The sequence below is a fragment of the Kogia breviceps genome, chromosome 14 (genome assembly GCF_026419965.1).
Source record: "Kogia breviceps isolate mKogBre1 chromosome 14, mKogBre1 haplotype 1, whole genome shotgun sequence".
In the NCBI taxonomy this organism is placed as follows: Eukaryota; Metazoa; Chordata; class Mammalia; order Artiodactyla; family Physeteridae; genus Kogia; species Kogia breviceps.
In genome coordinates this window covers 60,269,601-60,292,248 of record NC_081323.1, presented here as the reverse complement: position 1 = coordinate 60,292,248, position 22,648 = coordinate 60,269,601, and the positions used below count along the sequence as shown (strand labels likewise).

At 45.0% G+C, this 22,648-nt stretch overlaps 1 protein-coding gene across 1 annotated transcript in view; it reads left to right on the top strand.

Annotated features, from left to right (window-relative positions):
* Positions 1 to 22,648, top strand: part of USP7 (ubiquitin specific peptidase 7) — a 55,560-nt gene that overhangs the window by 18,222 nt on the left and 14,690 nt on the right. Inside the window, exons 2-11 of the mRNA XM_059038426.2 lie at positions 6,768 to 6,872; positions 12,094 to 12,292; positions 14,187 to 14,325; positions 14,982 to 15,070; positions 16,882 to 16,990; positions 17,835 to 17,965; positions 18,423 to 18,477; positions 19,480 to 19,560; positions 19,662 to 19,752; positions 22,017 to 22,099. Of these exons, the coding sequence (XP_058894409.1) occupies positions 6,768 to 6,872; positions 12,094 to 12,292; positions 14,187 to 14,325; positions 14,982 to 15,070; positions 16,882 to 16,990; positions 17,835 to 17,965; positions 18,423 to 18,477; positions 19,480 to 19,560; positions 19,662 to 19,752; positions 22,017 to 22,099 (1,082 nt within the window). The remainder of the gene's footprint in view (positions 1 to 6,767; positions 6,873 to 12,093; positions 12,293 to 14,186; positions 14,326 to 14,981; positions 15,071 to 16,881; positions 16,991 to 17,834; positions 17,966 to 18,422; positions 18,478 to 19,479; positions 19,561 to 19,661; positions 19,753 to 22,016; positions 22,100 to 22,648) is intronic.

The window sequence follows — 22,648 nt, the reverse complement described above, 5'->3', positions numbered from 1 at the left end:
CTTGCCCATTGCCTTGCTCCTGGTCACTCTGGAACCGTCTGGAATGTGCTTCTTCAGGATCTCTGCCCAGCTGGCTCCCTTCACTCTCTGGTCCTGGCCCGGATGTCCAAGGCCTGTGGCTCTGTTTTCCCCTCTGTCACATTAGCCCTCTTGTGTGAGGGCTGCTTATCTGTTCCCTCCTGAAGCCCAGGGCGCAGCCTGCTTTTGACATATCAAGACACTTGGCAAGTAGGGGGACTGACTCCTGTGAGAATAGGGCACCCAGCCTCAGCCTCTACCTCCCAAGTTAGTCATGTGTGGAGAAGACCAGTGTTAGGAAAACAGTCATTAGAACATCGCCCTCTTACTGTAATTGCAGGCAAATAGGGTGTGCCCGGGGTGGGGGGTGGGGAATGAAATCCTTGTAATGCAGTAGTGGATTAGAAATGATGTTTTTGAAGCATAGTTGCAGTTTTCCACTTCTAAGAGGTTTCACAGAGGGATTGAGGGCTGGAAAGCACTTGGGCACTTCCTCACAGCCCACAGGCACTGTGGCCCTTGTCTGACCGGGGGTCGGGGGTGAGCTTGTTGGCGAATGGGCCCTGCTGCCTGGTCATCACCTACTCCTTTCCACCCAGCGGCTGCCAGGACTGGTAAACCTGGGCGAGAGCAGAGACAGCTCAGACCTGTGATTTTGCTCCATACCTTTGTATCCTTGGTTACCTCCAGGTTCTGCCCAAGGACTGGATCTGGATCTGTTCCCCAGTCTGCGAGGCCTGGCTTTGCCTGAGAATTCCCCCAGAGGGGACTGGAGTTGACACAGAGCCATTGAGTTCTCCCACAGAATTATAGGTTTTCTGGGGGCGTCCAGAGTTGTTTCCCAATGCCCGGGAGGTTCTGGTTTCTTGGGGAGTGTGATAGCTGACATCTGTGGGTCCTTGCTTTTGTGGAAGTCTTCCCAGTCCCCCACCTCCCCCTCCCTCTAATCAGTTCAGCTTCTCAGCTGGGCTTAGTAGAGTGGTACATCTTCTGTCTCTCACCTTCAATTTATCGGATGTCTCTTTGCTTCTTTGAGCTTAGAGCCAGGTTTTTTGAGGATCAAAACATTGGGAAATCGATTATATCTGAATTCTTGAAAATAAGTGATGGCGCTAGAAGAGTTCTCCTGAGCAGCATGAGAACTTGGTGCAGGAGGCTGTGCAGGGCCACTTGGTAGTGACTTTGGATGCATTGTTGATCTTTGCCACTGGGAAGGAGCAGTGCGTGTGGGAGCTCAGTGTGTGTGAGAAGGATGACCCTGACAGATGACCACACAGTTGTATGGCGTGCCGCAGGGCAAAATCATTGTACAGTTGTTTGCTTGTAGTGTCACTCAGATGGCCAAAAAGGGGGTGGTGTTGGCTGGGAAGAGTCATCTGTAGGGGAATAGGTGAGTAGATCATGACATAAGGGTATGGTGCTATTCACAATCAAATCCATGTACGGATCCTGAATTGGGATCCACGTATTGTGAATAGTAAAAGTGCTTGTACCTTGTGCACGTGTATGTACATGAACATTGGGAATGCCTTCCTTCTACTTAGACTCAGAGACAGGGAGATCATTGTTTCCCTTTATTCATCGCTGCACCCCTTGCCTTGCTTCTGTGAGCATTTCATTCATTCTGTAAAATCCTGAAGTAAAAATACCTGTCTCTTTGCTCAGGACCTGTACAGAAATGTTTGCAGCCGCTTTATTCGTAATGCCTCCAGACTGGAAACAACCTGGATGTTGCTGCTATCTGAATGAGCAGATAGTGGCGTGTCCTTGCCATGGAACCCCCTCAGCAGGATAAAGGAATGCATTGTCGATGTGAGTCTCAAGGGAATTATGCTGAGTGTCAGAAGGTGCTCCATAAGGTTACTTACACACCCTGTGTCCATTCTTGAAATGGCAGATTGTGGATATGGAGAACATTGGCCATTGCCAGGGGTTTGGGGCGGGCACAGAAGGGAGGTGGGTGTGGCCGTAAAAGCGCCACCTGAGGGTCCTCGTGCTGGGCTGCTCAATATCTTGAGTGTGGGCAACACGCAGACCTCACATCGTGAAATGCATGTAAGTGAATAGGAGGAGGGTCAGTGTGTTGTTGCTCTCCCAGGTGTGATATTGCACTATAATTTGGCAAAATGGTGAGAGTAGGCATTTTTAAAGTATTTGTGGCTAAAGAACTTTTCACAGCATTGTGCCTCTTTGATCAGGACTTCCTTCTTTATTTCTTCCTGACTGGTGCCTCTGGCTTCATTCAGGAGCTCCATCTAACATACTTTATCTCAGGGTGAGCAGTCCTCCTTAGGGAAGGGCCACTCCTGTCTCACGGAGGAAAAGCAAAGAGAGTAGCCACTCCACAGCTTACAGGTCCAGGGCAGCATCCCTGACAGTCCAGCTGGGACCCTGGGTCCATCAGTAAACACCCCACTCTGCCTGACCCCAGGCTGTGATCACTGCCTGAGAATGTTTATACAGCACCCAGCACACAACAGGGAGCAGTACCTGGGAGTTACTGTTTGTGAAATCCTTGGAGCAGACGTTAGATCCTTCTCACGTGCTCAGGGTTTCCTCTGCTGCGCCTGCCCCAGCACAGACACAAGCCCTCCCTCCCAGGCCGGCCCCTCCTGAAGAGCTATGCTCTGTGCACCTGCCCAGTGTCTGTGTGGGAGACTTTCTTTCGTATCTCAGCTCTCAGCTGCTTTTCTCTCTACCTTTAATTATGTGAGAATTTCAGACATGCTTGTATGGGTGCTTCATGCTGAAAATGTTCCTGAGTAAGTTTAATATCAGCTATATTCCTTGCTTCTTAGGCTTGAGGGTTTCTTATGTTCTCTTTTTAAAAATAAACTTGAAATTTTGGGTGAATTTTAGAAAAAAAAAAAGTTAAAGGAAAGTTAGTAGAGTGTGTTCCCATAGACCCCTCATCTGGTTTCCCCCACTAGCAGCTTACATCAACACCTGAGGGAACCAGTAACTCCAGACTTCTTTCCCCCGCACTGATACTCTCTGTTCTGAAGGAGATAGTGTAAATCGATGAGGTTGTTTGAATATGCTTCTGGCCCTAATTTTGTGGGGAGCTTTAAAAAAATGAATTCTGAGGGAGAGCCCCTGGAGATTCTGTGCAGTCACTCTGATGTGGCAAGAGAACCCTCCCCCTCCCCCAGAAGATTCTGCTGCAGAGCCATGCAGACATGGCAGGGAACCATGGGCTTGGACCAGAAGGTGACTCAGGAGCTCAGAGTTGGGGGCCTTACGCTGCTGATGGATTTTCAGAACCAATATGCCATTTCTGAACAGTCCTTCTGCAGTATATTTGGACTTGCAGAAAGATAACAGTGTTCTAATTTACCTTGATAACCCCTATTTTATGTAATATTCTTTAAAATGGATTCAATGCCAGGAGAGAGGAGTGGAGGAGGGCCAAGCAGAAGTCTGGGGGTTTTGACTTTGGAAGTCAGGGTGAACTCGTAGACTGGGGCTGGTTAGGCTCTGTTTGACCAGTTCAGGGACCGAATGTTGGCCCATGGCCTCTGTGGTAATCCATGTGTTCTGCCCTTTTAACTGAGCCGTGGTTTTGCTCACTGGGTTGTATCACTAGTTGGGACTTTTGAGGAGAAATCTGGGGGGCTGAGTGGAAAGTGACTCTGGGGCATGGCTGGATCTTCGTGGCCCAGGTACCTTCTGGTGGCAGCATATAGACTCTTAGTTGGAAGACCGTGAGGTGGGTTTAATGGGGTTGTTTGGTTCCCTCTACCCAGCCTTTTGGGGAGAGGTTTGAGAAATCTTTGTGAAGTGATAGAAAATGTTAAGGTCAACAATTGGGAATTTTCTATTTTTTCTCATCCAGGAGTGAGATTCAGGCGCTAAATCAGCACAACATCATTTCCATAGCAATTGGCCAGTGTTCTTTGGGGTCAGTAACTCTGGGTTGTGACATCACAAACGGAAGTCTGTGGGGAGCAAAGCTGGATGTAAGCACAGGCATCCTCAGTAAAAGAGGAAGAAATATATATAGGCTTTGTAACTAAACAAGGGAGCCTTTTGTTTCTAAAGTCACTCTTTAAAAAAGGTGTTTTGTGCCACGTATATATTAAAATATGCCGCAGGTACTTACCACAAGGTTGTTGTCAGAAGGCTTAACAATCATGAGTAATGGAAATGATCTCCTTTTGTATTTCTGGGTGTCATGTATATATTTCGGAATGATAATTGCTCTCCTCCCCTCCTTGACGTTTAAGTATATCAGAGACCTTTTTGTCTGTGTGTTTGAGGCATACCATATTGTCATTGGTATTTGCACCTGTTGTGTGTCAAAAAAAACAGTGTTGGAGTTCATATTTGGCCAAATGAGAGTTAATACATTGGGAAAATTCCAACTAAGCAGGATATAAAATTCAGGAACAGGATCACTTTATATAGAGTGATAAATAATATGTACGTGCCAATCTTGCACTTCTTCCTTGATGATAAAGACAGCCTTATCATTTAGGATATTTCTGGAAGCCTAATACAGACTGTGGTATCAGGCGCTTTCATCATTTAATTCTGGTCCAGGGACTTACCGTGTCTTAATTAAATTTTTAATTCTCGTGTTGAACTAACTCATTTTTATGAGAAGCTTTTTTTAACTGGATATTCAGTCCCTTAGGAGCTAGACTTAAGTTGCCAACCTTTTCTCCAAGGGTCCCATGGCAGTTGGTTGGGAGGGCCTGTTGCTGGACAGGTTCCTCATGTACATGCTGGGCCAACCAGGAGCTTTTTGCAGTTTCACAGCCACCAGCCTGGACCACTGTCTCCAGGCCTGTGAAGGGTGGAAAATTGCTCAGCCCAGCAGGAATGTGTACCCATCATGTGTAAAAGATGGGACATTGCTCAGGAGCACCTGATTCAGCTGCAGAACCCTACTTGCCTTGCCTTTTAGGAGCCACCTGCAGAGAAACCTTTGTCATTTTTGCATTCTGCATTATAGACCATGTTTTAAAGCTCTTGCCATAGGCTGGGTTTGAACTGAGGAACTAAATTAAAAGTACCAGGCATACGTCAAGCAAATTACTTTAAGATTTATAGTGCATTCATGTGATGTGTGTGTGTGTCTGCAGTGAAGAATCACTCTACTGCTGCTTCTACAGAACCTCTTACTAGTTTGTGTTCTTCCAGTGTTTGCTTATTGGTATAAAGGTAAATAAGAATGTACACACTCTTATTCCAACATAGTCTCTCTCTTTTATAGCAAGGGTTGCATACAATGGTATATATTGCTTGGTACCTTAATTTTTAAAAACTTTAACTCAGAATATTTCATATAGGTACACTGAGAACCTTAAAAAACGGTTGCATAATATTCCATTGGTGGAATGTGCTGTTTATTTCAAAGGCCTTTTTTTTTTTTTTTTGCGGCACGCGGGCCTCTCACCGCTGTGGCCTCTCCCATTACGGAGCACAGGCTCCGGACGTGCAGTCCCAGCGGCAATGGCTCACGGGCCCAGCCGCTCCGCGGCACGCGGGATCCTCCCGGACCGGGGCACGAACTCGCGCCCCCTGCATCGGCAGGCGGGCTCCCAACCACTGCGCCACCAGGGAAATCCCTCAAAGGCCTTCATAGTGTTTTTCCTCGTAAAATATTTTGTATGATGGTTTGAGGTGGTTAATATATATGTGTGTGTGTGTGTGTATATATATATATATATATATATAGTGCAGAGTCCTAACCACTGGATCGCCAGGGAATTCCCTGAAATGGTTAATTTAGGAGGGTAAATGTGGAAATTCTATCAAAGCATCCAATGTTTCATTTTGCTTTTTAAGCATATAAGTTTTAGAGTTTAGAGTTCAAGCTAGTTAAGCAACAGGAAAAGGAATTTCTCCTTTCCCTACTTCCCTCCCCCAGTTTTTCTGTCAGGATGTCATGGTTGAGGGGTCAGTTTAAAAATTTATGTTTTCATAGACAGCTTTTAACACAATATATATTGATATTTAATGAAAACAAAAGTATCAGGAGTTGGCAGTGGTCTAATTTGAGTAGTAATACCTGTTTCTTAGCTTCCAAGGATTTCTAACGTGTGTTATGAGATGCTTAAGAAGGAAAAATGGATGGTTTATATTCAGGAATCATTTGAGAAAAGTAAACTGACAGTTGGAGTTCAGAGTTTGTCTAGAGGGGAAAGGGGAGGGTGCTCTCCATGGTGCTGAATCAGACTGACTGCTGATCCTAATGGTGTAAAGGCTCTGAGTATTGGAGTCCAGGGACACAAACAGCAATGCAGCTATTTAAAAAACCACATCTCCTGTTTGTAGTTGAGACACTTAATTTCTGTTGGAGTGTCTGATTTGCCAAGGAAAGCCGACTGTACAGGCAAACAGAACAACATTAGTTGCAGTGAGCTATTCTGACAGGCTGGAAGGACAGGATTTAAATGTGAAGTATGGGCAGTAGAGGCTATTTAAATCCTAAATCCTGCCAAAGGCTTTTTAAAATTCTTCTTTTAAACCGTGGACCTATGTCAAAATAAACGTCATTGCAAATGGAGCTGATTATTGTGAGGTGTAATGTGTTTTCAAGTCCCATTTAGCATTTTGAAAGAAACAAAAGTTTATATTCAGTAAACATACTAGTAAATACCTTTTGGGTTAAAGTGCAATTATTTGGGCACAATTGGAACTTACTAGTGACTGGAAATTGTCAAAGTACAAGTGTATATTTTTTTTAATCTAATCCAAGCCATGAAGGTAAAAATCATGGAATTTCTTTGTTTTCTTTAAAGCTGGAGATACAGATGACCCACCAAGAATTACTCAAAACCCTGTTATCAATGGGAATGTAGCCATGAGTGACGGGCACAACAACACAGAGGAAGACATGGAGGACGGTAAGTACCTGGGCTTTGTTTACGCGCACTGGGCAGAAAACTGTGTCGGAAACAGACGTTTCTTCCTTGAGTACTTCTGAGTTTCTTAAGAGTAGCTAGTTTTCACGAGGTTGTATCTGAGGAAAATTTAGGAGCCTGTTTTGGTTTCAAATTTCAAGGTTGCCTACAAATTTCAAGGTAAGTTGATTTTCCCCAGCCTAGGAGAGAAGGTTGAAATACAGGAGTTTGTAATAGATGGGTATTTGCTCAGGCCTGCGATTAATTTTCCAGCCACTCCTAGTATTCAGAACACAAGTATATCTTACTGTCCTTTCCTTCTCGTCTGCAGCACGATACTTCTAGACACTGGAACGTGGCTTTCCATTGCATTCTTATTGTAGCAAGTATATCAGTTGTTTGTAGCTAATAATCCCTCCCCACTCCGGTTAGGTGTGAAACCAGAATCGAGCTTTGGGCTTCGTCCCCCAGACTGACTTTTGGTCTTTATCTTCTCTGTGGAAAGTGTATGCATTTGTACATGCATGGACATTTTGTGCCTAGGAAAGCCTTTCTTTCGAGGCTATTTCTTCGCTATAATTTATCAAACTGTGTGACCTGTGCATTTGCCAGGTCGAAATCATGAGAAGGTAGCAGCCAGTAATCACTTTATGCAGCCCCTGGAATCTTGCAGTGTAATGTGAAACCATGTTCTGTCAAAAGCATGTCCATCAATCCTCATGAGGGTTGTGTCCTTCCCAGGGGTGTAACGGGGCAGTTGAAAGAAACCATCAGTCACGGGCTGCACCACCAGAAGGACTGCTGTTCAGACCTCCTGCCAAAAGTTCAGCCTCCATGAGAAACTGCAGCCGTAGTTGAGAGTTCTCTCACAGTGCGGTTTACCCCTGGCAGCTGGCTGAGGCAATATCTGAGGAAGGTAAAGAGGCGTGGTCTGACCCGCTGCTTTGTTACCTGTGGAGTGCACTTTCCACCGCAGATGAGGGCAACGGTGTGGGTGTGGTCTCTTGGTTGCTGGGCTCTTGGTTTTATTTCAGACCCCGGAGATGCCAAAAGAGGTTCAGAGAGTGCAGTTGGGAAGCCATGACCAGGTCTGATGTACCAGGCGTGAGTCAGGAATCGATTGTAGTCTCTCCTGGAGCAGTGAGCGGTCCAATCCAATCAGAGCCCTCCCGGTCTGGTTTCCACAGAGCAATGTCATTCTCGTTTTTCCCCAGGTGTTTTTACGGGGAGGGCTTGGGAAGAGACAGATGTGGATTAAAGGGCAGGTTCTCTTGGCCTCTGATGCCTTTTTTGGTGGATCCTTCTTTGTTGGAAGGGACTGTCCTGTGCCTTGTAGGATGGCAGTGTCACTCATCACCCCTACCACCCCTCACCCCCCTGTGCAGTCGTGACAACTGAAAATGTCTCTAAACATGGCTAGAAGTCTCCTGGGGGCCCCATATTGCCTCATTTGAGAATCAATAAGGAGATCATAATGTACATAAAATCCCTTTTGAGACAAATTTTACTAAATTATTAGTAGTAAATAATGGTGCTATAGAACCTAAAAGTAGAAATGCTCCTACTGCGAATTACCAGACGGGAAAAGCACGTTACAGGAGAAAGTAGAAGTGATCTTCAGTAATGCTTTGTTCCTGGCCTTTCGAAAGGCCCAGGGTCAGGAGAGAGAAAGATCGTATCTATGGCAAGGGGGGATGGGAGGGAGATGGTTCTGTTTCTAGTAGAAGCCTTCATTTACAGCAGCGTTTTCCCAGCAGTGATAGGTGTTTTGAAACACTTAATGGCAGGATATGTGCATTGTGAAAAGTGATCAGAAATCCAGGAAGTTTGAGGAGTGCTGGCTTAAGCATGTTTTTTAAAGTACGTCTAAGCTGTCAGCCTCCCAACATCTTTCTCCAAAAGACTTTTTTTGTTAATGATTCCCCAAGCCTCTGAATGTTAGAATCTGTTTTTGCTGAATCTCCTTTTAACATCTTTGGAGGGCACACAATATGGGAAACACTGGGTTAGAATCTGATTTGTACAGAGAGGCCTTCTTAGTAGGGGGAGTTTCTTACACAGTAGTTGAGTGGCTAACAACACAGGTTAGAAGAATGTTTAGTAGAGGTAGAGAGTGATTGTTGTAGATCTAGATAGTTGGTACCCGTGAAAAAAACCTTACTTCTGGGAATTAACTAGGATTTGCAAAGACTTGTATTAGAATGAATAATTGATGTTTGATACAGTTACTGCAAGAGCGCCATTTGGGGAAACCTCAGCCCCACCTTTCTTTTTAAAAGACCTAAAGTGGTGGGTTATCGAGATTTCTGACAAGATGCTTGAGGGCAACAGGTAGCACGAGCTTGCCATCCTGTCATTTACGATAAGATGCTGGAGTAGGTAAGTCAGTGCTCTGTGGTGTTCAGGCAGGTTAGAGTCTCTGTTTGGATAAAACACTAATCCTACAGGATACAAGGTATCTTTCATAATCCCAAGTATACTACTTTTACCAAAAAAAAAAAAAAAAAAGTTTTGTCTTGAAGCAATTATAGATACAGAGGAAGTTGCACAAATAGTACATGGAATCCTGAGTACCTTCCTCCCATTTTTTCATGTAGCTCCCTTAGGGGAGGGTAACCAGGCCGGCCCTATCTGCCAGAGATGGGTTTCATGTCTTCTCTTTTGTAGACCCTCCTGTCTTGACCTGGTATTTAATACAGGTTTTCAGTTACTCAGTTAGTATGAAGAGTTTGGAAGGCAGCTATGCTCACCTCTATACCACCAACGCCACACAGTATGAAGAGCTTGGAGCTGTGGGGTGGTGACATTTTTATTCACATGAAATCTCATGTTAAACTTCCTAATTAGCATACTTGGAAGATGATCCTGTGCCTTGAACATGAGGCAGAATCTCACATCTAGTGTGTGATTCAGCAAGTGTGAACTGCACATGGGGGCCAGGGTGGCGCCAGGCTCAAGACCCAGAGCCTTGGCCTTGAAGGGCTGGCCCGCTCCTGGATGCATGCTGTGCTGAGCTCACCATCGTGTGGTCCTATTTAATATTTAAGATTAATTGAGGGGGCTTCCCTGGTGGCACAGTGGTTGAGAATCCGCCTGCCGATGCAGGGCTCATGGGTTCGTGCCCCGGTCCGGGAAGATCCCGCATGCCGCGGAGCGGCTGGGCTTGTGAGCCATGGCCGCTGAGCCTGCGTGTCCGGAGCCTGTGCTCCGCAACGGGAGAGGCCACAACAGTGAGAGGCCTGCGTACTGCAAAAAAAAAAAAAAAAAGAGCAAAAAGGCATTTATAATGTGTATCATTTTTTTGTCTGTATGAAACTGTAATCCTACAAAGACCTGAATGGTAACTGACAGTCAAGTGAGTTAGGAGGGTGGGGGGGGCTTGTGACATGTCCTTAGGTCCCAGGAGTGTGTCCTGCCATCACTGTACAGCAGGCCGGTTTTATTGGGCTCCGCGTTTGGTCACCTAAACTCTAGGATGGCAGTTTACAAACCAGAGGCAGGGTCACTGTGCTCAGTGTCCAGATCTTGGGTACGGAGACCCCCTGTGCTCACTTCGTAACACCTTGGATGAGATAAGCCACTTAACCTCAGCAAGCCTCGGTTTCTTCATCTGTAGAGTGGGAATTAAGTAACACCTGCCCTTGCCTACCTTGTGGGGTTGAGATGCTGCTCAAATACGATTTGTGTGGCTGTGGAGGAGTGGCCCACTCTTCTCCTCAGCCATTCTGGACCTCATTCTCTGGAACAAGTTTCTTGTCTTTTCCGTGGACTCTCATCTGTGCAAGGGATGAGGGTAATATCTACCCCTTGAGGAGGCTCAAATGCAAAATGCCCCCATCCAGCTGCTCTTCCTTTGAGGACCTCTCTGCTCACGGCTGAGCCAGGTTACGGGTGGGGACGGAGAGCCTTTAAACAAAGATTAAAGCGCTGTTACACATCCTTTTGGGTTTTATTTCTTTGGTAAAGAATACTACCCTCTCATGAGGACTGATGGACATGTTTTCTTAAGAACAAATTCAGTCACAGCGGAGGCAGTTTTCTGTGTGCGGAGAAGTCTGCACCGCAGTGACCTGAGTGAAGTGTAGAGACGGGCTGAGGGCACAGACCTGCGAACCCCACTTTGTGCGTGGGGTCAGGGATGTCAAAGTAGCACCTGCTTCTTAGCCAGAGAAGGCCTTCCTGTTATTCTATAGACCATGTGTGGCCCTTGGCCCCTGGGCCTGTGAACTGTCCCCAGTCTGCCACGAGATAGGCACAGAGAGAGAAAGCCCTTAGAAACTTGTATAGCAATTTGGCCTTCCTGCGGCAGTTTTATTATGTTTTATAAAAGTGCTGGCCGGTAACAGGTTGGCGGGTGGCCCTGGGACAGCTGCTCCCCTTAGGGGGAGAGCTGGAGAAGCATGGACACTGCTGGGTTTGCCAAAGCTAATCCACAGCCTGGGTCACTTGAAAAGAATAGTCAGCAACAGAAAAAGCTGGAATTCCAAGTGTGACTTTTAGTTGAATTCTTCTCAGTGCTTTGCATTTTATTGGAGGAAATCTTGATTTCTTAAATTGGCCTTTGGTCTTGCTGAGTAAATTTAACAGTTCATGCTGTTCACATCGAAAGGAATGCCAGTTTCTTCATTCTTTTTTTTCAAATAATTCCCCTTAGAGAATCTAGCCTGATGTTTCACCAAAATTGTGAACTAATGAAGTTAACATTTATTTTTAGCTAATTTCTTAGGAATCTTTTTATCTCTAAACAGTGCTGCGCTTCCCAGGAATGGCTGTCGTCCACTCCTCGGAAGTTCTTCTTTGCCTGCAAATTCATGTTTCTTCTCTACACTCAGCCCAAGTCTCAAGCCCTTTTCTTTTCCTCCTCAAGTCCTGTCCTTGAACAGATGTGACATGAGAAGTTTTACTCCTTTTCTCCAGTCTCTCCACTCACTGCGGATTACTTGGGAATTAAGACAGAGTAGAATAGACATTCTGAATCACACTGAGCTCATCTGGTGGGGAATGCAGGTGTGTGTTGCTAGCCCTCTGAGTTTGGGATTTCGTTTACACAAACTGTACGTCATCTCACAGTTTTAGATTGTTACTAAATTGGAAATGATGCTATCCTTTCCCCAAAGAGTTAGATTTTAGCAGTTGAATATAGAATGGTTAACCCAGGTTTGTGCTGCTTTCAGTGTTGTCTGACAATGCCGGGCTTGGTGATTGACAAAGCGTTTTCTTGCAGACACGAGTTGGCGCTCCGAGGCAACCTTTCAGTTCACTGTCGAGCGCTTCAGCAGACTGAGTGAGTCGGTCCTTAGCCCTCCGTGTTTTGTGCGAAATCTGCCATGGAAGATTATGGTGATGCCACGCTTTTATCCAGACAGACCACACCAAAAAAGCGTAGGATTCTTTCTCCAGTGCAATGCTGAATCTGATTCCACGTAAGACAGTTTAAATGATGCAATTACAAATCCACAAATAGTTCTTAGTATATTATTGGAAGCCCAATTGGCCTCTTTGAATTTTGGATTTCTCTTTGAATTCCCTTTCTGCCTTTACATAGTCATTTGATTTTAAGTTATATTAAATACAATTCCCTCTTTAAAACTCACTGGTAGGTACTATATCCAAACTAGAAAAGGTGTATATTTTTCTTGCAAATAAAAAACTGAACTTTGTGTGTTAGAATCTACCTGCCCATGGAACATGGAATCAGGGCCTATCTGGACTAGCTGACTGCTAGATTACCAGGTGTATTTCTTATTCTACCAGTAACTGCCAGTGGGGGAAATTGTAGTTAAGGAAAATTCGTCAGGCAGACATCCTCACTGTATGTTAACCAATTTCTGTGGGTTATTCAGAAAGTTAAAATTAAAAAGCAAAGTGTCGCTGTTCAACATTTATCAGAAGCACAGTTGAGAGATTGTTTGAAGGGACGGATCCCAGATCACTTTGTCACCCTTTCTCATTCCACATCCATGAACCCATGGGAAAGCTGCTTCCTTGACCATGTCTCCCTGCCACCCCAATTGTGGCCCTTGGCGCCCTTGATGAGGATGTTCCCCAGAGGGCGCTGGTTCCAGCTGTTCTGCCAAAGCGTTCATTTTCCTTTTGACTTGAGTGTTTAAGAAGCCAGTTTTATGGGGCAGTCAGGGCCTTGGCCAAATTTTTACTTCTTGTGTTCAGTTCACATTATGATCTGATCTGATGAACGTTGCGGCTGGATTGGTTTTATTAGTCTGACAGACAACTTGAGCCTGAACGGTAGTTTGGGAAACATCCAGCAGCCCATGTCCAGTGATGGCATCCTGAGCGAGCGACATCCCCGTGGGAACAGCACTGCCCTTGCCCTTGTTCTGATGAGTCTGCAGTCGAAACATTCCTTTATAAAAAGCTCAGTCGAATGAATTCAGTCAAAACCTTCCTTTATAAAAGCTCCACTTTAAGTTGTTTTTTAAATATTTTACATGTTGTTCAGGGGCCCTTTTGGGGTCTTCCCCAAACAACCGCACCTGCAGTTATTCTCGGGTGGTGGCATCCTTGCTCAGAGCCCCCTATACAGCCTGGCCTGGAAGCCTCATAGCACCTGAGGGGGGCAGGAGTGACACTTATTAGTAGAGCCTACAGCTTTAGGTCTGTTTACCTAAAAAATAGCTTTTTATCATCATTCTTCTATTCAAGTAATAGCTGTATTAGGTACTAGAACTATTATCTGACCAAAAAGCTATCATCTCTTGTAAAATCTAAGAATAGTATTCAAAGTTCAAACACTTGTATTTTATAGATACCAGTAAAAAACTTGAAACCTTTTAGAAATTAAAAAGACATAGGGGCTTCCCTGGTGGCACAGTGGATAGGAATCTGCCCGCCAATGCAGCAGACACAGATTCGATCCCTGGCCCGGGAAGATCTCACATGCCATGGAACAACTAAGCCCGTGCGCCACAACTACTGAGCCTGAGCTCTAGAGCCCGTGCTCCGCAACAAGAGAAGCCACTGCAATGAGAAGCCCGTGCACCGCAACAAAGAGTAGCCCCCGCTCGCTCAACTAGAGAAAGCCCACATGCAGCAACAAAGACCCAACACATCCAAAAATAAATAAATAAAATTAAAAAAAAAAAAGGCACAAAGCATTGAGTTAAATCACTCCAGACCACACAAGGGGCACCCCCAGACCCTCTTCACTTTTTTCTCCATTAAAGATAATGTGTGTCCCCTTATTCCATCTAAAAAAATAGAAGGAAAAAATATGGGAGGTTTTGTGTGCTGTTTTAAAAATTGTGTAAAAGTCAGGTAAATCTGTCGACTGAGGCTTAGATTGTCCTCCCTGAACAGGTCTTGGTCCTGTCACGCACAAGCGGTGCTGAAGATCATAAATTACAGAGATGATGAGAAGTCGTTCAGCCGGCGTATCAGTCATTTGTTCTTCCATAAAGAGAACGATTGGGGATTTTCCAATTTCATGGCCTGGAGTGTAAGTAACAATGTACTCAGACTGAATAATCTGAGCGTTGTTCTTTGTTCCCTAATTCACCATTCTTCACATCCATCTATTCATTTTAGGATCAAAACGTTTGCTTTGTAAGTTGGGTAGGTAACTGAAAACGTGTTTTTCTCCAGTTTCCTACATCAGGTTTTTAGCAGCCAACAGGACTTCATCTCAGTGTTTTGGTCAAACATTGTAAGGTAGTTTATAGCTTTCCTGATAGGCTAGGTTTCCTTTAAAAGAAATAATACTGAGGCAGGCATAGTGCGGGGTGGTTTCCTGTAACCAGTGAATTCTCAGGTCAGCTCGTTTGGGCTGCTTTTGCAGAGGTGGAAGCCAGTAGGACTTAGGAACGCCCTGCTCAGCTCTCTAGTGTGGGTTCTCGGCAGCCTCCCCAGACCCTGCCTGCTGAGTGGACGCTGAGCCCCTAACACCTCCCGTTCCTCCAGGAGGCATCCAAGCTTTTGCTGTTTTCATTCAGAGAACATTGTTTAAAACAAGCCAAAGCACTGCAAAACTAGAAGCACAATTTAGGTGTTTTGAAAAAGTAGTATTTTAATCGATTAAGTACAGGGTAATTGTTTGGAATGAAGTGAGCATTTGTGGGTTCTTATGCAAGTTGGATATTCTTATTTTTTCTATAGGAAGTGACTGATCCTGAGAAAGGATTTATAGATGATGACAAAGTTACCTTTGAAGTCTTTGTACAGGCGGATGCCCCCCATGGAGTTGCGTAAGTTTTCCTTTAATTGGATGCTATTAAGAGATGTCATGAGTTCTAGTGAAAGCAGAGGTGCATATATATATACAGCAGATAAGCACCCTCTGTGTGCTCACCCCTTGACACACAGGCCAGATCAACGGATGTGTGCCAGCTTCACATTCATGCCTTTGTGTGGCGGATTTATTGAGCAGTTTCTATGTGCCAGACACTCTGCTGGGCTCTAGGAATATAATTATGTTGAACAAGGCAGCCATGGTTTTCTGTCCTCAAAGAACCTCCAAGACCACTCGGGCAGAGGAGTTGACGGCAGTAACTGCAGCAGCAGATGTGCTTGTTATTTTGTGGTGTGGGTGGCACTGGGAGGAGAGGGTTCCGTCCCTGGGTCCGGGAGGTCTGTGGGCAAGAGCACAGTGTCAGCCTTGAAGAATGTGTCGGATGTCCTTGGTTGATAAGGAGTGACCTGGGGAATTGGAGGTGGGAGAAGGGTGTGAGTAAGGGCACCCGGTAGGGAAGTTTGGGGTGGGCGGGGCACTAGGAGAGTGTGAAGAGGGCTGAGATGGTGCCTTGGGATCAGGTTGTAGACAAGCAGGACTCTTAAGGCCAAGGAGCGAAGAAATAAAGTGCAGTCTAGGTGGGAAGGAGTCAAGTGTAGGCGCCCCTGTCTGTTTTTTCTCTTCCCACGTGGCCCTCCTCTGGCATGAGTGTGTAGGCTGACCCAGGTGGGATGGGCAGCCGGACAGCCCAGAAGGGCAGTCGTTCAGTCCAGGTCCTGGCTAAGGTGGCCTGCATGTGGCCCCAGGAAATTTTAAAACAAATAAGATTTATTAGTTTTCATATTCATTGGGCTGATATCAGAGGAATCAGGCTTTTCTTGAGTAGCCTTTTGGAAACATACCCTTGAATTGTATTCAGATACCAGGGGTGGGGGGCAAAAAGATGGTATTTCTAGTTAAACTTTTTGTGGGTTTTTTCCCCCTCCTTTAGAAAACATTCCCCCTATGCTTATGATACATCTTTTGACTAAGAAAGTAGATTGGGTTTTTCAGACTTACCAATCAAAACAGGTATCTTGGGTTCAGTCTTAAAAAAAACCTCTTACCCCCGGCATCAGAGTCCTGCTGGCCTGAACTCACAGTAAATGTCTAGCACTGGTCACACATTTGCACCGTGCACAGAGGGGGAGGGGATGGCGCTGGGGAGGGCTGTTCTGCTTCCTGTTAACTGTTGGGGGCAAGAGGGTACAGACTGTTCTCTCTCCTAACCAACCACTTGTATAACAGAGTAAAGGGAAGTGGCTCTTGGAGTTGAGGTCTGAACCTGCCGGTATGCATGCTTGTCCTTTCCCGTGTACGGGACGCTACAGAAAAGAGGGGTTTCGGCTGTTCCCGTCCCGCCTTGTCCTGACTACATGTGTGACCCGATGTGTGTGGGAGGGAGCCACACTGGGACTCAGCTTGATAGAAGTAGACTTGAACTCCTCTCTGAGAGTGCTGCTCTGGGTAAATGACGGCGCTGCTGCTGTCAGCAGACAGCGCGGAGGCTGCCTCTCTGGTGCCGGTCTGAGTTCGCACTGGCCCACGTGCTGGAGCAGACAAAACTGGTGACCGCTGGAGGGAGTCGTGTGATAACTGCCAGCCTGGCAACGAGTTATTCACTTGGAGGCGGGTGCTCGGACGTTGTCACCGCGTGTCAGGATGGTGGGAAGGAGGTGGTGGTGCAGAGCAGTGAGATGCCGGCCCCCAGTCCCCTCGCCCACACACGTTGCAGAAGCAAGGAGGTGTCCTGTGCAGTTTTCCCTCAACCTCAAACTGATCTTGTAGGTGGGATTCAAAGAAGCACACGGGCTATGTCGGTTTAAAGAATCAGGGAGCGACTTGTTACATGAACAGCCTGCTGCAGACTTTATTTTTCACAAACCAACTACGAAAGGTAAATGGATGGTGTTTCTCTCCCTCAACCTTCCACCCACCCTTTTCTCTCAAGTATTAAGGGGCAAGCAAAGCCCCGTTGCCAGCCTTGTCTCTTGCCGCGTCTCCAGGGAGGCCCCTGCTTTATGTTTATACATAGCTCTATTCCTCAGTGTTCAGACACTCGTGAAGCTAACTTAGGTGATGAAAAGTTTACCACAGCCGACAAACCTAACTTTATTGGGCTAGAAATAATAAAGCTTTTTAAAAAAAATATGGAAGTCATTCGCAACATTTGAAAAGTTTTATATTAAAATTGATTAGTTGAAAAACTCCTGGTCAGGAATCTTAATTTTTCACTTAATATAGATAGAACTTCTAAAAAATATAAAACCTAATGGAGGATAGTTACTTGTACTTTAGGAATGTCATGCAATCAGGGGAGCAGCGCAGGCAGCACACACTCCTGGTGTTGGGGGAACCATTGGCTGGTCTGCTGGCGTGTCCTTTTCGCAACCATTCTTCCAGGCAGCGTTAATTACCAAGATAGGATGATATCTTGGGGATAGTTGAGTGTGGTTAATTGCAGTAGCATTGAAGTTTCATCAACTCTTTTGTTCAAAGTCATGTTAAGTTAAAAAATGTTGCTCTGCTTTAAGAAGTATGAAATAGAAGTGGTTCTCATTGGATGGTGAGCCTTAAGTAATTTTTAAAATTCTTTTTTCACTGTCTTGATTTTTAAAAGACCTTTTGACTCTTTGGGGGGGGATAGTTAAAAGCCCTACCCAACTGCCTTCGTCATTGTGGTGTTAGAAATGATACTTTCACATAAAATTCCATTTTTATTTCTGACTCAACTCTTTTAGGCTGTGTACATGATGCCAACAGAGGGCGACGATTCATCCAAAAGCGTCCCTTTAGCATTGCAAAGAGTGTTCTATGAATTACAGCACAGTGATAAGCCCGTAGGAACAAAGAAGCTGACCAAGTCGTTTGGGTATGTGTTGGGAGACCTGTCCATTCTGCTGCTCGGGGGCTGAGTTAGTGGACGGTGAAGGGTTGAGAGCAGAGCTCAGACACTTGATTATGTCAGGGCATTTTATCAGTGTCCTTTGTTTGACCTCTTTGGAAATGGAGGCTTTTAGAATTTTGCTTGAGAAGCAGTTCACCACTTAGGTTTACCTGTCAAGGAAAGGATACATATGGGTCTCCAAGTTTCTGTACATTTACTTGCAAACACGACCTCCCCTTGCAGTAAGATGTTCAGAACAAGGTAAAGTTGTGAATGTTTTGGTGTCTGGATAAAATTCAATTTGTCTTTGAATTATAATCTTCTTAAAATTTTAAGAATAATGACTAATTACATGTTTCGGTTTTTTAGTCTGAATTGCTTGTTAATTTACTCTTGTTTGAAATCTGGAAGTTTAAATATAAATTCGTTTTATCTCTCTAAGGTGGGAAACATTAGATAGCTTCATGCAACATGATGTTCAAGAGCTCTGTCGAGTGGTGAGTTTTCAGCTGTAATTGTTTACTACTTACATTTCATATTTTGAAGCACTGTCAGAAGTTGTTACCAAGTAAAACCTCAGACCTACTTCAGTCACTATAATTCCAGTTATGCCCATCTTTGTTCAGGACCAAAACTAGGCTAGAAAGAAAAGACAGCATGTTTCTATAGTTTAAAACCAGAAAGACTGAAAAATTATTTGATAGGGCAGTGTGAGGGGAAAATGTAAATTTGAATAGTATAGGTAGTATACTTTTAATTTGTTAAATTGGCGTAATTACCAGAGTTATTAATCCAAGAAACAACAGATTGGCTTGAGTAGCTGTCCTGATGATCCCACTTCACTTTAGAATAGTGACTTCCGTTCTTAACGCTGTAGCACAAGACCCAGACCCCGCCTTGGCACAGAACTTCTGGTTGAGGCAGACCTCTGTGTGGGTGATCTTCCCCCAGACCATCTCTAGTCACTAGCAGAGGCCCACCCCTCCAGTTGTGATGAAAGAAATACACACACTCACACTCACAACATGAAATGGCTATTCAAGGTGATTGGCTGGGCAAGGTGTGTTTTCTTTTTTGCAGCACTAGCTGGATTGAATCCAGTTCATTAAATATCCATGGACAAACCAGTCAATCCTGTTGACAGGCTCAACCTCATTAATCTCTTGGTGTGGACCAATACGAGTTAAGTTTAGTGCTCAATTTACATGCTTTTCCACAGAGGTAAAATGAATATAAAAAATGCTTCTAAAGGCACTACAGATTACTAATTCATTCCAAAGGCTGTATAGAGGGTTAATCTCAACTGTTGCATGTAGATATTTTTGTAAATATCCAACCAAGGAAGAAGATTTTTATATGTTTTTGATAATTGCATGCTAAAGGTCATAATATTTATAGTCTAGAATTTCTTTGACCATTGAAATTTCCTAGTCACGTTTCAAATTACTGTATGTTAATTAAGCATAACATTTTCTGAAAGCCAAAACTTTCTCTTCCAGTTGCTTGATAATGTGGAAAATAAGATGAAAGGCACGTGTGTAGAAGGCACCATACCTAAATTATTCAGAGGCAAGATGGTGGTATGTGATAACCAGTTTTAAAGAGTGATTTTTAAAGATTTTAAAAATGCTAATATTTTGACGGTTAATGCTTAAGCCATCTTATTTTTCTTTATTTGTAGTCATATATCCAGTGTAAAGAAGTAGACTACCGATCTGATAGAAGAGAAGATTATTATGATATCCAGCTGAGTATAAAAGGAAAGAAAAATAGTAAGTTCTTTGTACATAATGGCACCACCACCTTTTCATAATTTGTTTTGGTGTAATGCTTCATTGACACAGTGGTTTTCATTGAAATATAGTGTAGAGAAAATTGCCCAAATGATGAGGGTACTGAGTGAACAGAGTCTGGTGATTCCACCCAGGTCAAGAAACAGAACATTTGCAAAGCAAGATGGTGGCCCTTCCTGGTCACTGCCTCCCCCTCCTCAGAGGAAACCACCGTTTGGCCTGCTAACATTCTTTCCTAGGTTACTTTTGCATATTTTGTGATATTTACGTAGATGGGATCATGTAGAATACATGTCTAGTTCTGTTTTCTTTTTCTCAGCATTGCCTCCATGTACTTCATCCTTACATTGAGCAGCAGTAATGGGTCATGTCATTTTCATTGCTTTATAGTATTCCGCTTTAGGAATATAACACAAGTGTTTGGAAACCATTCTTTCCTTGATGGGTGTTTGGGTTGTTTTCAGTGTGAGGCTGGTAGGTGTGAGGCTTGTTGGCCGGTCCTGTGTCCACCCTTGGCATTTACGGTGAGTGGAATACTGGCTCGTAGGGCCTGCATGTATATGTCAAGCTTAGCAGATACAGCAGTTTATCCATTTCTGCTCCACCAGTAGGGTGCGAGCAGTTGTTCCACATCCACTCCAGAGCCGTCAGTCATTCATTAGACTGGCGTTTTGGTGGGAGAATGGTGCTATCTTGAGTTCGGTTTGCATTGCCATGGAAGTCGGGGAGATTTCACCTTTTCGAATGCTTATTGGCAATTTGGGTGTCTTCCTGAACATATGGAATGTAGTTCGTAATAACTTGATGTCCTGGTCCAGTAATTCCATGATTTCTGGATCTGTTTCCATCGATTCACTTTCCATCTCTGGCTGTGAGTTCCAGCTTCTTTGCCTGTCTGGTCATCTTTTATTGGATGCCAGCTGTTGTGATTTTTATTCTGTTGGGTATTGGATATTCTTAACCTTTGTTCCAGGGCACATTTCGTTATTTGGAGATAGCTGATTCCCTGGAGAACAGGAGGAGCCTCTGCACGTCGCCGGGGCTCTCCTGCGCAGCTCTCCCTGGGGCCCTCTGTCTTGCACATGGCCACTGCCTCAGGCCCCTGAAATCCCCACCCTGTCTCAGGGAGACTCTGGGGCCCGTTGGGGTTTCTCTGCCTGCGCTGCAGCCTGGAAGGTCCAGGCAGTGAGCTGGGACCTTTGGAGGGCTCTCAGTGGCCACGTCTTGCCCTGCCTGTTGTCCCGCGTGTGAACACGGTTGTTGGCCTTGAAATGGAGCCCAGCGCAAGGGAAGGAGTGCACTTTTTGTTACTCCCTCACGGCCACGGTGCGTGAGTTCTTCACGGGCTGTGGTTGCTGCTCCTTGCCTGGGTTTCAGCGTGGGGCTTGCCTTTTCACTCTTGCAGTGTGCTCATTTGGTTAACAGAATGTCATAACTGTAGTGAAATCCAGGGTATCAATCTTTGCTTTTTGTGTCTAAGAACACCTGCCCTGAAGTCATAAGATAATTCTCTTATCTGTTACTGTTTTCTCTTTTCTGTTTATTTACAGTCCACCCAGAATAGTTTCTTTCTGCTTATGGTCAGAGTGGACCAAAGGTGCTCTGCTGCCCCTTTGTCAGCAGTGAGCCCTTCGCATCTGTGTAGACCTCTTTCTAGACTCTACCTCCCGGTCCATCAGCTATGGATGGATTCTTCCTTCTTCCTTTTCAGCTTTATTGTGGTTTAAGTGACAGGATCGTAAGGTGTTTAAAGTGTTCATCATGGTTATTTGGTACTCTTAGGTATTGTGACAGGATGACTGCCTTCTAGTCAATGAACTTGACTTACACCTGGCAGCGTTCGTTATCAGCCGTGTCCCCGTGCTGTGCACAGGAGCCTCCGCTCTTACTCCCTCTCACAGCAGAAGCTTGTGTCCCCTTCCAAACTCCCCCTCTACCCCCACCCCAGCCTCCCACATGCCTGCTCTCTTTCTGCACCGACTTTAGAATAAGTGTTTGGGTTAAAATTTGTACTTTAACATTACTTAAGTTTATTAAAACATTGACTCCATGTTACCATGTAACACCCTCAGTGGCCTTAAGAGTTCACACCTTTTGCTGGATCAGTGAAGTTGCAGACCCGTGCTCACAGCTACAGTTATTTACGTTCCTCCCTGGAGTGCCTGAATTGATTGATTGACTATGTTATAATCAAAGCTTTAGTGATAACTTCGGCTGACTTTTTTCTCTTTCTCTCTTGCAAGTATTTGAATCATTTGTGGATTACGTGGCAGTAGAACAACTAGACGGTGACAATAAATACGATGCCGGGGAGCATGGCTTGCAGGTAACTTGGAGATTGTGTGCTAGTGTCCCGCTGTATCTTTCCACTTGGTTTTCAGATCGTTTGCTTAACTGTGAACTAAACATTCACTTGTATCTTTTCACATGCTGCTGGTGTTTAGAACGCAAAAGGATTTTATTTCTCAGTCTGGACGTTGTGTTAGAGAGCTCTGATCGTGTCACTAGTGTAGACAGGCAGGGGTGGGGAAGGTGTTGTGCCTCCTGGCTACCAGAGGCAGAACCATCACCCAACACGTGTGTGTCCTCCCCCCCCATTCTGTCCATGACTCTGCCCCTTACTTCACTGGTGTCTGTGCCAGAGCTTCCCTCAGTTTCTCTTAGTCACAAATAGAACTGCTTAGTCACTGGGACTCTGGCTTTGGCTGGTGGTGGTGGTTTGCTCCCCCGCCGCCCCAGTGGAGTGTCAGTTAGTTTTCTGAGGATCCTGACTTCCAGAATGAGGAGTGCATTTTCTGTTATTTGTTCCACACTCGGTGTCCCTGCTTGTTTTCCACATGGCCCCGCAGGAACTCTGGCAGAACAGTGAGTGTTG